The sequence below is a fragment of the Trypanosoma melophagium genome, assembly GCF_022059095.1.
Source record: "Trypanosoma melophagium isolate St. Kilda chromosome Unknown ctg15segment0, whole genome shotgun sequence".
Lineage (NCBI taxonomy): Eukaryota > Euglenozoa > Kinetoplastea > Trypanosomatida > Trypanosomatidae > Trypanosoma > Trypanosoma melophagium.
Window position 1 is genome coordinate 276369 of NW_027125143.1, and position 11280 is coordinate 287648.

At 39.3% G+C, this 11280-nt stretch overlaps 4 protein-coding genes across 4 annotated transcripts; all 4 read left to right on the forward strand.

Annotated features, from left to right (window-relative positions):
• Positions 1 to 1052: 1052 nt before the first annotated feature.
• LSM04_006875 (Peptidase M16) lies at positions 1053 to 2621 on the forward strand (the record flags this gene model as incomplete). Its single annotated transcript, XM_067338420.1, has 1 exon — positions 1053 to 2621. The coding sequence occupies one exon, from the start codon at positions 1053 to 1055 to the stop codon at positions 2619 to 2621; it is 1569 nt and encodes a 522-aa protein (XP_067193774.1).
• Positions 2622 to 3351: 730 nt separating this feature from the next.
• On the forward strand, positions 3352 to 4305 carry LSM04_003292 (uncharacterized protein; the record flags this gene model as incomplete). Its single annotated transcript, XM_067338421.1, has 1 exon — positions 3352 to 4305. One exon carries the CDS (start codon positions 3352 to 3354, stop codon positions 4303 to 4305), a length of 954 nt encoding a protein of 317 aa, XP_067193704.1.
• Positions 4306 to 4860: 555 nt separating this feature from the next.
• Positions 4861 to 6621, forward strand: LSM04_005048 (uncharacterized protein; the record flags this gene model as incomplete). Its single annotated transcript, XM_067338422.1, has 1 exon — positions 4861 to 6621. One exon carries the CDS (start codon positions 4861 to 4863, stop codon positions 6619 to 6621), a length of 1761 nt encoding a protein of 586 aa, XP_067193738.1.
• A 1009-nt stretch (positions 6622 to 7630) lies between these two features.
• LSM04_007939 (uncharacterized protein) lies at positions 7631 to 9976 on the forward strand (the record flags this gene model as incomplete). The annotated part of the gene is made up of 1 exon (XM_067338423.1): positions 7631 to 9976. The coding sequence occupies one exon, from the start codon at positions 7631 to 7633 to the stop codon at positions 9974 to 9976; it is 2346 nt and encodes a 781-aa protein (XP_067193792.1).
• Between the last annotated feature and the right edge of the window lie 1304 nt (positions 9977 to 11280).

Below are 11280 nucleotides of genomic sequence, written 5' to 3' on the forward strand. Positions count from 1 at the left end.
TAAAGAGGAAGGGAATCTCCTTTGGGATATTTCCAGAAGTGATATTATTATTTCACAGATTACTGCTGGCAGGAATCTATGCATATACCTATTTACTACCAAGGACACCTTTATTTTTGCTGTAAGAAGGGTGAAAACGATAGAAGGAGTGTTTCGTTAGCACCTCAGTTGTAGAAACCAATGTCAAGTGAAAGACCCCAAGAAGTATATAGATAAAAATAGGAAAACCATAGGTTTAACTCAAGGAATATAGTGAAGGACAAATTTTAGTATCAAGGAATCGTTTGCAGCACAGTCTTTTCTCTATCACGTTTTAGGGAAACAATATATTGAGAGATAATATTTGCTATTATTTTCTTTGTAAATCAATTTCTTAGTTTTTTTTTTGCTTTTCCTTGTGTGTTTGTCTTCTTTTATTCTTGGGTCTACGTACCTGTTTATGTGTGTTATTTGTGACTGATGAATTCTTTCTTTTCAATGAGGAATCGGGAGGTGTATGTCTGTGTAGAGAATGTTGATAATAGCTTTCGATATTGCCTTCAAATAAAAAGAAGTTTTCTTTTCTCTGTCCTCCTTGACACACGATGGAGAATGATGTAAGCTTGACTTGCAGCTTATTCTTCTTTCCTTCTCTCCTTCTCTATTTCCTCCTTTCTATGTATGCATCTATATATAAATATACATTTTGATATGTCTATTCATATATATATATATATATATATATATATTGATATTTCTGTTTATTTGTCTTTCCCTCTCTATAACTGTCTATACATCTGTCTGTGTGTCTATATTTGCTCTCTTTACTCTCTAAATTTCTTATTGTTATTGCTCCTCTTTATGACTTCATTCGCATATATATATATATATATATATATATTTTTTTTTTTTTTCGAGAAATCCCTTTCCCCCTTTTCTTCCTTTTCTTATTATTATTATTATTATTATCTCTTCTCCAGCAGAGGAAAATAAATAATAATACGTAAAGGCCCGTTAGGTGTTTGACTGCATCACTCCCACCCCAATTTTTTGGTGCACTCAAGAAGCGCAAAATGTACCGTCGTGTCACTCTCCACTCATCTGCGACGGCAGCCACGACCTCCGCCGCGGCCGTCAGTTCGCGGGTGCGTGGGATCTCCGAGTACAAATTCGGCCAAGTCCCGCTCTCCGAACGTTGGGCCGGAGCCCCGCGCCAAACAAACGAAAAGGCCGGCACCGCCCCGGCCTCGGAAAAGGTGAAAGTCTCACAACTCCACAATGGCGCTCGGGTGATCACGCAGCAGCGGCATGGGGCGATGGTCTCCGTGGGGGCGTACATTCTCGCTGGGCCGGTGTATGATCCCGTGGGATGTCCGGGGGTGCATCATCTCCTGCATCTCGCCCTCACAACAAGCAATTATAATAACTCGTTATTTCAATTGGACAGGAGTATTCGAAGCACTGGCGCGGCGTTTTCGCACTTTGAAAAGGATAAACATTTCATTGGTATCCGACTTGACGCTCGCAGTGATATGTGGAGGAGTCGGAATAATGGTAAGAAGGGCGAACAGAATCAATTCAACTTAAACCTTGTTCAGGATACTATATTTACGGCGATTGCGGCTCCTCGGTTTCATGAAACAGATATTGAACGTTTCCGTGATACCATGGATAATAATCTAAAGGAACTGCGGTGGCAGCATCCGTCACAATATGCCATTCAACAACTGGAAACGGTTGCATTTTATAAGGAACCTCTTGGCAATCCACGACATGTACCAGAGAATAACAACAGCCACATAACCAGCAAGGTACTACTGGATCAATACTCAAGGTATGTAACACCTGACCGTGTTGTTATTGCAGGTGTAAATGTTGAACATGATGAACTCACTGCAGAGTATGAGAATACTCCATTTCCACATACTTCTACTGCACCTCATCACGCAGCATTTGCGAAACAAAATACCAAGCCAGAGTTTGATATCAATAATGAACAAAAGCAGTACACAGGTGGTGAGAAGCATGAGCATGAAAACCGTTCAAAGGAGATGACAACAAATCCGGATATGGATAATGAAACCATTGTTGCTGTCGGTTACCTCGGTTTTGGTCGTGCAAAGGCATCTATTAAACGTTACGCTGCCTCTCTCGTGTTCCAGGAGCTCTTTAACATCGTTATTCAAGATGGTGTTCGTTATGAGCGTACCGGATCGCATGAGGGTGTACGTTCTTTCTATATGCCCTATCAGAGTGCCGGTCTTCTTGGCTTTACGGCGAGGTCTGAACCTGAGAATATTGTAAAGATGGTAACAGCAGCGATGCGTGATCTGCAGGCTGTAAAGGTGGACGATAAAGCTGCATTGGAAGTGGCAAAACATCGTGCTGCTGTAGTTGTCAGCAGTCAGAACTGGGATACGATTCGTGATCTTTGTGATTACATGGGTACCAGTCTGCCTGTAGTCGCAAAGGCGCAGGACTCTACACAGTATACAAGTCCTGAAGATGTTCTTGATGCCATTCGATCTGTGACTTCTGCGGAGTTGAAACAAGTGAAGGATTGTGCAATGGGCACTAAACCTTCCTTGTTTGGTCATGGTGAGATGCTGGCGTTCCCGTCTTTGCGTCAGTTGGGTTTTTGAGTTACTTTCATTTTGTGAAACATATATATAAATATATATATTTATTTATATATTTATATATTTATATATTTAGCTGTAGCAATTACTAGGGGAAAGGAAGGAGAATGAACGAATAGGGAAAAAAAAGGAATTCGAATCAAAGGGAAACCAGGGTTTATGTGTGTCCATGTTTCTGTGGGTTGGTGGTTTGAAGTCTATGTGTGTGTATGTCTGTGTTTGTATGTCTGCGTACATATATGTGTGTTTGTGTGTGTGTTTGGTAGGTGTGTTACATATTATCATTAGATGAGAAGGTAGGGGCGAGGCCATTACTGCAAAAAAAAAATAAAGAAATACCTGACTTGCCACCTGCGAATGGAAATGGCGTTAGCAGTTAATATTGTTGACCATATAGACATTGTGGTGCCGGGTGGTCAACAAAGTAAGCAAAAAAAAACATTACAGAAGAGTGAGGTTTATGCTTATAAAGAGTGTTTATTAGGTGTAGCTGACCATGAGGTCACGTATAATGGCGTAGCGTTAATTTCAATATTGTTATTCTTTTTCTTTTTTTTTTCCCTTTTTTTGTTTTTTGGTTGTCCTCAAAGGGCCTATATTTACCCTCCCATTAAAGAGGAAAGAAAATAGGCGAATTAGCTCCCAACCTACTAGTATCACTATCACTATTGTTAATATTTTTTTATTCTCTCTCTCTTTGGTGAAGTGTGTGAGATTCCATTCCTTGAGAATCATGGAGGAGACGGTGCGTCGAGAAGTCCCACAGGGAGGAGATTCAACCGAATTGAAAGATATTTCTATTGCTTTTAAGAACTCTGCCTACGCCACTCCCTATGGCGATAATACGATTCCAGGCAATCGTCCAGGACATTGTTGTATGCGTCTGGGACGAGACTTCGCACCGGATCCTATTACAAAAAGTTCACTTGCAACCGATTTACATGTACCAGGTAATGGATTAGGCCCCTTTGGTCATGTATATTCTACCGATCTTAACAATGTACAACACGCATTATGTCTGCGAGGTGTGGAAGGTGACAATTATGTATTAGACTCCATGCACGGTGGACGACGTCACTTTGATGAACCACGCGGTTATGAGGCGGCGTGGATACCATCGATGCGTCAATTATCACCACCAATGCCGGAGGCGTTATGGCGATCACCGCGGCGGCGTGGACATGGAGTATTTAATCCCACTATGTATAGTGTAGAAGCACGGGATACGGCTTTACTGCAGGGAAAAGGAAAGGCAGTAGTTCCACGTCCACCAGATCACACTGTATTGGAATTGGGCCTCGTACACCACCATCATCCCAATAATAATAATAATAATAATAATAATAATAATAAGAGTATGAGGAGAGGTGTGGGTCATTGGCGTAATGCGGCGGCGGCCCCTCCCTATGCTGTTTCTCCATCTGCTATGGGTAGTATTAGTAATAATAATAGTGGTAATGGAAGTGTTTCTATGGATGTGAAACTTGACTTTTTACCTCCACTTCCATTTACATCTCCATCGAAGGATGAAACACGAGTGCGGTGGGATTACCTTGGTACACGCCGTCAGCCTATTGTTGTTTCAAGTACAGGAAAGGCTTCTATCTACGCTGAACAGCAAAGGCAAAGAGCTGCAGCGCAGATACGAGAAGAGGATATTCAACTCGTCCGATCATTACCGAAGTAATGCGCAAAACATTTCTTTTTGTTTTTTTTTCTGTTTTTGTTTTGCTCATAATATGCCTCTTTCGACAAGGTATGAGAGAAAGAGGAAAGCAAACTATGTATAAAACTATAACATTTGTGATAGACTTTATTATCTGTAGTGTGATTGGTATTTGTACCAACTATATGAAGTTTAGATGGAATTATGTTACCAATGTTATTATTGTTCTCTGAATTATGTTCAGTACATTTATTGTTATATATATATATATATATATGTGATTTTTCTTTGTTTTTTTTTTTTTTTTTGATACCAAGATTTGCTACTAATTTTGTTAATGTGTCTTTCTACATTGTAAATGTCTTTTTCTTGTTATCTATTCTCCGTGTTTTTCCACTCTTTTTGATTTCTATGGTTTCTCTTATTCACCTCTCGCAAAAAAAAATTACACGGAGTTGATATATTGGGTGGAGTTTCTGCACTCAATACTCTAAAGGGTGGTGGGTAAACAAAAAAAATAGAGAAAGGGGTATATATATATATATATATATATATATATATATATATATATCATTGATGGACCTCGACATCAGTGGGAACTCTCCAGCCAATGCTCGAAGCATCACTAAAGATTACAATAGATTGGCAAAAGGTAATTCAAACGGTTTGGCCGCAACAGCAGCAAAAACAACAACAAGTACTACAACAGAGGCCGAATTAGGAACAGAAACAGAAGCGGTGGGTGGTGTTACTGGTACTGAATGCTCTATAAATACCCAATCCAGTGATACTATAACAGCACAGCCACTAAAGCAACAAGCAAGTCCTATGAGTACTATACGTATACCACGAGAAGATGTGATTGGTGTTCTTGGACCTTCTGTGCGGCCAAGCCAAGGGGCGAATGTGTTAATGCGATCAGGCGGATTACATGGTTCATTCGAGTCTAGAGACTTTGGAACACCCGCGTTATTAGTGCAGCATGCGGGATCCCTTTCCTCCACACTACGCAGAGAACAAGAAGTAATGGATCGTAAAACTTATTTAATGTTATGTCTGGAGCGGCAGTATCGCCGTCATGATCCCATGCGTGGTTTTGACCGTACAAAACAGGACTATGTGTACTATAATCATCGCAGTAAAGGTTGTTATATACCGATGGAAAAACGGAATGATATTGCCGTTTTGACATACAATCATATGTTTGACTATGGGGATGGATCACGTTTTCAACGTGATGATGGGGGAAAGGCACGTGCAAACCCATGTGTGGTGGACCCATTAAAAGGTACATTTAAATCACTTACCAGAGGAAGTCGAAAAAGTAATAATATATACAGCAAATGGAGTAGCGATAAAGCTTCTACACCACGCTATGATATTTTTGACAGTTCACCTCATCGTCCAAAGTCACCGAGGACTGTTTCTGTTGATTTGGCACGCAGTCTGCAAGTTTCTGACTTGCGCATTAAACCATTTCGAAAGCGAATTGTTGTTGAAGATGTCATTGCTACTGACGCTCGTTCTATATCTAAATCACTTGATGGCATTAGTAGTGTGGTGGCTCGGGGAAAAGTATTATGGGGAGATGTACCAGAGAGTCTTCGTCGTTCCTTTGTAGATGAGCAATCACGTCGTACGATAGCCCGTGAAAGTATGTATGCATCTAATAGAAGAACAGAAAACTCAATGAATGCCACACAAGGTAGTCTATATGGGGCTCCTGAATCTCACTCCTTCATGGATCCAGCGAGAAGTTATGAAGAACAACAACAACAAGAAGAAAAAGAAGGAGAGGGAGTCGAACAGAAACAGTGGGTTGTTACAGATCAAGAAAACAAAAAACGAGAGCAGGTGGTATTTACAGATCACGCCGATCAGGTGTTATTGGGATTTATGGACCACGTCCGTCAGCCTGTTATTAGCCCAGACGGTATACCGTCCTACTGCCGTTCACATCCCCAGACAGAAGGTGAAAAGATGATAACTGGAGGAGGAGAAGGAGGGGGATCTTCTTCGGTTAACAAACAGCAGCAGAAAGAAGAAGAAGAGAAAAAAAAGGAAAAAGATCGAACGGATCCTCAATTAGGGAAAGAGCGTGTTGTGCTTCTCCCTCCAGTTGCGCTTGCGCAGATGCGGGAGGCGGAATGGTTTTCGCCTGTAACTTCACGTAAACCTCAAACCGGCACAACGCCAATGTTAAGTGCGATTTCCCTGCCAGAACCTCCACTTCCATATGAAACATCACGACTTCACTTCCGTCGCAATTACGATGTGGAGGAGGCGAAACCACTGGAGGGAACTGTACGATGGTCATCTGCAAAGGGATTGAGGTGATGTGTTTTTTTTGTCTTCTTTTTTGTTGTTTTCTTTTGTTGCTGTTTGTGTGGTGTAGTTTTGTTTCTGTCGTTAGTGTTTTTATTCATGTACGTGAGAGTGGGTGTTTTTGTGTGATGTGATGTGATGATATGGTGTTATCTCTGTTTGGCAGATCTTCGTGTGTAAAGCAGGCAAATAACATGTATAGCAGTGTTGATGTTTCTTTCTTTTTTTTCGTTTTTTACTCTTTTTTTTTCGTTTTGTATTGAAATCATCCGTATTCGTTTTTTTCTTTCTTTTTTGCAACGACAAGAATGGCAAAAAGATGAAAAAAGGAAAACGGTAGGATACTCTCCCTAGTAGTGTAATTAATTGTAATATATATATATATATATATATATATATATATATATTATATACATGTATATATGATTCTTTGTTGTTTTTGTGTGTGTTCTTTTCTTTGTTTTTCTTTCTTGAGAGAGAGTGCCTTTACCGTCAAGTGGAATTACAGGCAGTCATTGTTTCTATTGTGTTTTTCCTAGTGAATTTCTGGAACTGTGTAGAAAGAAAAAGAAGAAAAAAATACGTGAGAACTCAACAAATAAAACACTTTCTTGTAGTAATTGATATTTTCTAATTCTGTGACTTTTCACTCTCTCTATTCTTATTGTTTCTTTTTTTTCTTCTTTCTCTTACTGTCTGACATTTATTTATTTATAGCTGGCCCTATTGAGGTTTACTAGTGAAATATAAAATATATACTTTTGTATATTTAAGAATAAAAAAAAAAGATACACTAAGAAGTAAAAGGACAAATATAAAAAAAGGAGAACCAATTACTTTGATTGGGGGAATTGTGTGTCTGTGTGTGTTATTCCCGTAAGATTCTCGTAGTTTCTTACACACAAACACATACACATACACATACACACTACTATATATATATATATATATATATATATATACTTTTTGTTTAATCCCTGTAGATTACATCAATTTTGTTGTAATAACAGATTAATCTGTGATGGTGGAGGGAGCTGCCCAGTCTAACGTACACGCACGGGAGGCCGAAGTAACACTTGTGCGATCACTCAGTGGATTACTGTTAAAATGGCGTGAAATTGTAAAAATAGCACAACGACATCCTCTTCTTGCAGAACAGTTTTTTCGAATCTCCTCTAAAGATGATACGTTACACCATCATCATCATCATCATCATACGTCATCATCATGGCGGGCATCTCCAGTAGAACGTGAGACAACAAATAATACCAAGAGGGATGATAATATGAATAATACAAATACAACTAGTACTAGTACTGGTACAACTACTATAAATAGTACTAGTGTAAATCGTAGAGGTGCTAGTTCTACTGTGAAATCCTCAAAGAATACTGCTCTAGGTGGTGAGAAGGATGAATCCTGTGTTCCATTAAAATCATCAAATATGGCTTCTCGACACGTAGAAGAAGAAGAAGAAAGAAAAGAAGAAGTGCGATTACAAAAGTTAGTACCGCCTATTGAATGGATACATCATCTGCCAGCACGACAATCAATTATTCCGCTTGACGGTTCTTCGCCTGAAGCACAAATGCGATCGAATCGGTCATGTGATGTGGAGGAGATACTTGACGAGACGTTAATAGGAGAAATCGTAGAGTCTACGCGTGTGGCATTTGCGGGAATGAATGCCCTTCAATCCGCTATGCTGCAACGAGAGGAAGAAACAGTTGTTGGATCTGTTAAGGAAGGAGATCTACAAAACTCAACTACCAAAACAATAGCAACAATAGCAATATCAAAAGGAAATAGTACAGAGAAAGTGATGGGGAGTCTTACATCATTGGAGGATTTTCAATTATTCTGTGTGCGTGAACATCGTTATATTGGTGAAACCATGCTAGAATTCCATGAATCACTCCTTAAACGAATGATGTATAACATGAAGGAGGTATTACATGAACTTCACCTTATGAAACGTGGTTTACGTGATTCTGTAGAATTGTGTGCTATACATAAGAAACGTATTTGTCTTCTTTCTTCTGAATTACATGTGGAGGAAAATCGCCGGGCCGCATCACGTGGACAGAGTTGTCTTAGTACACGAACCCCAAACAACACACAAAATGTCGTACATATATCTACTGGAACCGGTGATGAGGGAAACACGGAAGGTAATAGAAATAACATGCGGAATAGTGATACCAGTCATGGTCATCTCAGTATTGGTAGTGATCCTAATATACGTCCTATTTACAATGATATACATGGAAATGAGGATGTGGTGATGGGAACTGTATCACGAAATTCCAGTCCATCGGGTTTACCACCATCGTTTATCCCAACACTCCCATTATATGCCACTCATCAACATCAGAAGAGTGATTGTGAGATGATGGAGGGTCGCTACACCGCACTTTCTGTGGAACAGGAATCCCCAGAGTGGCATTACTTACCACAACAGGTATCTCCATCATCCAGCGTCGTACAACCGCAACAACAACATCATCATCATCAATTATTATTGAGAGCGCCAGAAAAGTTTGTGTACACTATTCCACGTTTTGGATTCACTGCGGTGGCATTAGAGGGAACTCTACGGCCACACGTAAATCTACACGTTACACATGTAGAATCTGACTCACCAGCACAAAAGGCTGGTCTCGCCGCGGGGGATGTGGTGGTGGAATTGAAAGGAGTAGCGGATGCCTTGTTAAGTGTTGCCGATTGGGAGAAGTTTCTCACACAGTTAAAAGAACGTATGCAACCCTCACTCTCTGTAAAGGTAGCGATCGATGGAAGTACGGGTCCCACTGTCAATGTTACGATGCGTGTTGCTTCTGTCGAAGAAAAGAAGAAGGAAAGGGAAGAGAAAAAGAATAAGAAGAAAAAGGCTAGTAATAATGACAAGAATATGCAACAACAGCATCGGTTGCCGAGTACGTCAGACAGCTCTGTGAATGGAAATAGAAGAACCCCCCTTAATAACAATAATAATAATAATAATAGCAACAAGAATAAGAAAAAGAATAAGAGACGTGGTCCCATGTCAACACCATCAAGTGTACCTTCAGTGGCACTTCCGTCAACGTCTGTTTCCCAGAAATCATTACCTGTACGATCTGCATCATCCGTATTGAAAACCGCATCCACATCCACATCCACATCCACAACCACACCAAAAGCAGCAGGGAAACAACGAGTACGAGTTATTCGCGTTACGGGCAAAGTTGTGCAGTGGAATCCACAGAAAACACCTCTCGTTGGAGAAGGTTGTGTGGCCTCTTTGACTGGTGCGAAAAATTCATCTGCAGTTGCGGCGGCGATTCCCTCCCGACCTCCACCCTCACCTCCACGTGGTGTTTGCTGAGGAGTATTGTATTCGCTCACTTTGTTTTTTGTATTCATTTTTGGTTTGTAATTGTATTTTGCTGTTGTTATTGTTGACATTAGTGATGTTGTTTTTCTTTTTTTTCTTTTCTTTTTCTTTTTTTCTTTTTTTCATCCACGTGTTTCTGTCTTTGTTTATTCGTTTGTTTTTTTGTTTTTTAGATTTACTGCTATGCTTTTCGGGTCGCTTTGCGGGTGTCTCATCATCGTACAATATATATATATATATATATATACGTGTAGAAGGGGGAAATCTACAAGTCAATAAAAAAAGGAAGAAAAAAAGAAAGAAAGAAAGAAAGAAAAAGCATAATGTGTACATTTTGTGCCATCATGTGCTCTTTCTTTCTTTATTGACTTGTAGATTTCCTTGATGTTAATTTGTTTTTGGTTTGTTTTTTCGTTTTCGTTCTTTCTACCTTTTCCCTATTGGTGTTGTTCAACACCTCAAAAAAAAAACGTTTCAACCATTAAGGGGAAACGAGAGGTGGTTAAGCAAATTTGATGTGTTATATTCCCTTTAGAGGAAAGAAATAAAGAAAAATGATCGGCAATTATTATATATGCGTTTCTTATTCCCTCTCACACTGATCCAACTAGAAAACATTCATTGCATGCGTACTTTTTTTTATTTTTGTTTTTCTTTGTTTTTTCCTCTTTTATTTTTCGTTTTTATCCGAGGAAAGTACCAAGTACAACCGCAACAGATCGCAAACGCAGGTTCACACTGACAGTAAACATTTTTATTTGTAAAGGAAACATGATGGATTGAAAGAAAGAAAGAGAAATGGAGTGAGAAAGAGATAGCGATAGAATTTTGATTGGCTTTTAATGTGCCAAATTACAAGAGTTTGTACTTAATAGAGGTGTTCGCAGAAACCTCGGTTGTCATGGTACTTGTAAAAAGTTTTTCTTTTGTTCCCCTTTCTTTTCATTTGTATTGTTTGTTTGTTTTTTCCCATCTCTTTCATTTCTTCCCATGTTAAGTATTATATTTTGTGAAAGCGAGTACTAGGAGAGAAGTAAACCAGACCAGTGGGGAAATCCTTAACACGTAAAGAAACGTATGGGTATCCCTCTCTGTATGTGTGTGTGTGCTTGGCTGTATATAAATTACGCTGGATGTCAGTTGTTCTGACGTTTTTATTACCCCTTCTGATCTTTTTTTTTCTACTCTCTTTTCTTTTTCATTCGTTCTCTTTTACAATGTGTATGTACATATGTTTCCAAATAAAATGCAAATATTTACATAAATAAGAGAATTCTCTGGTTGCTGGACTTTTT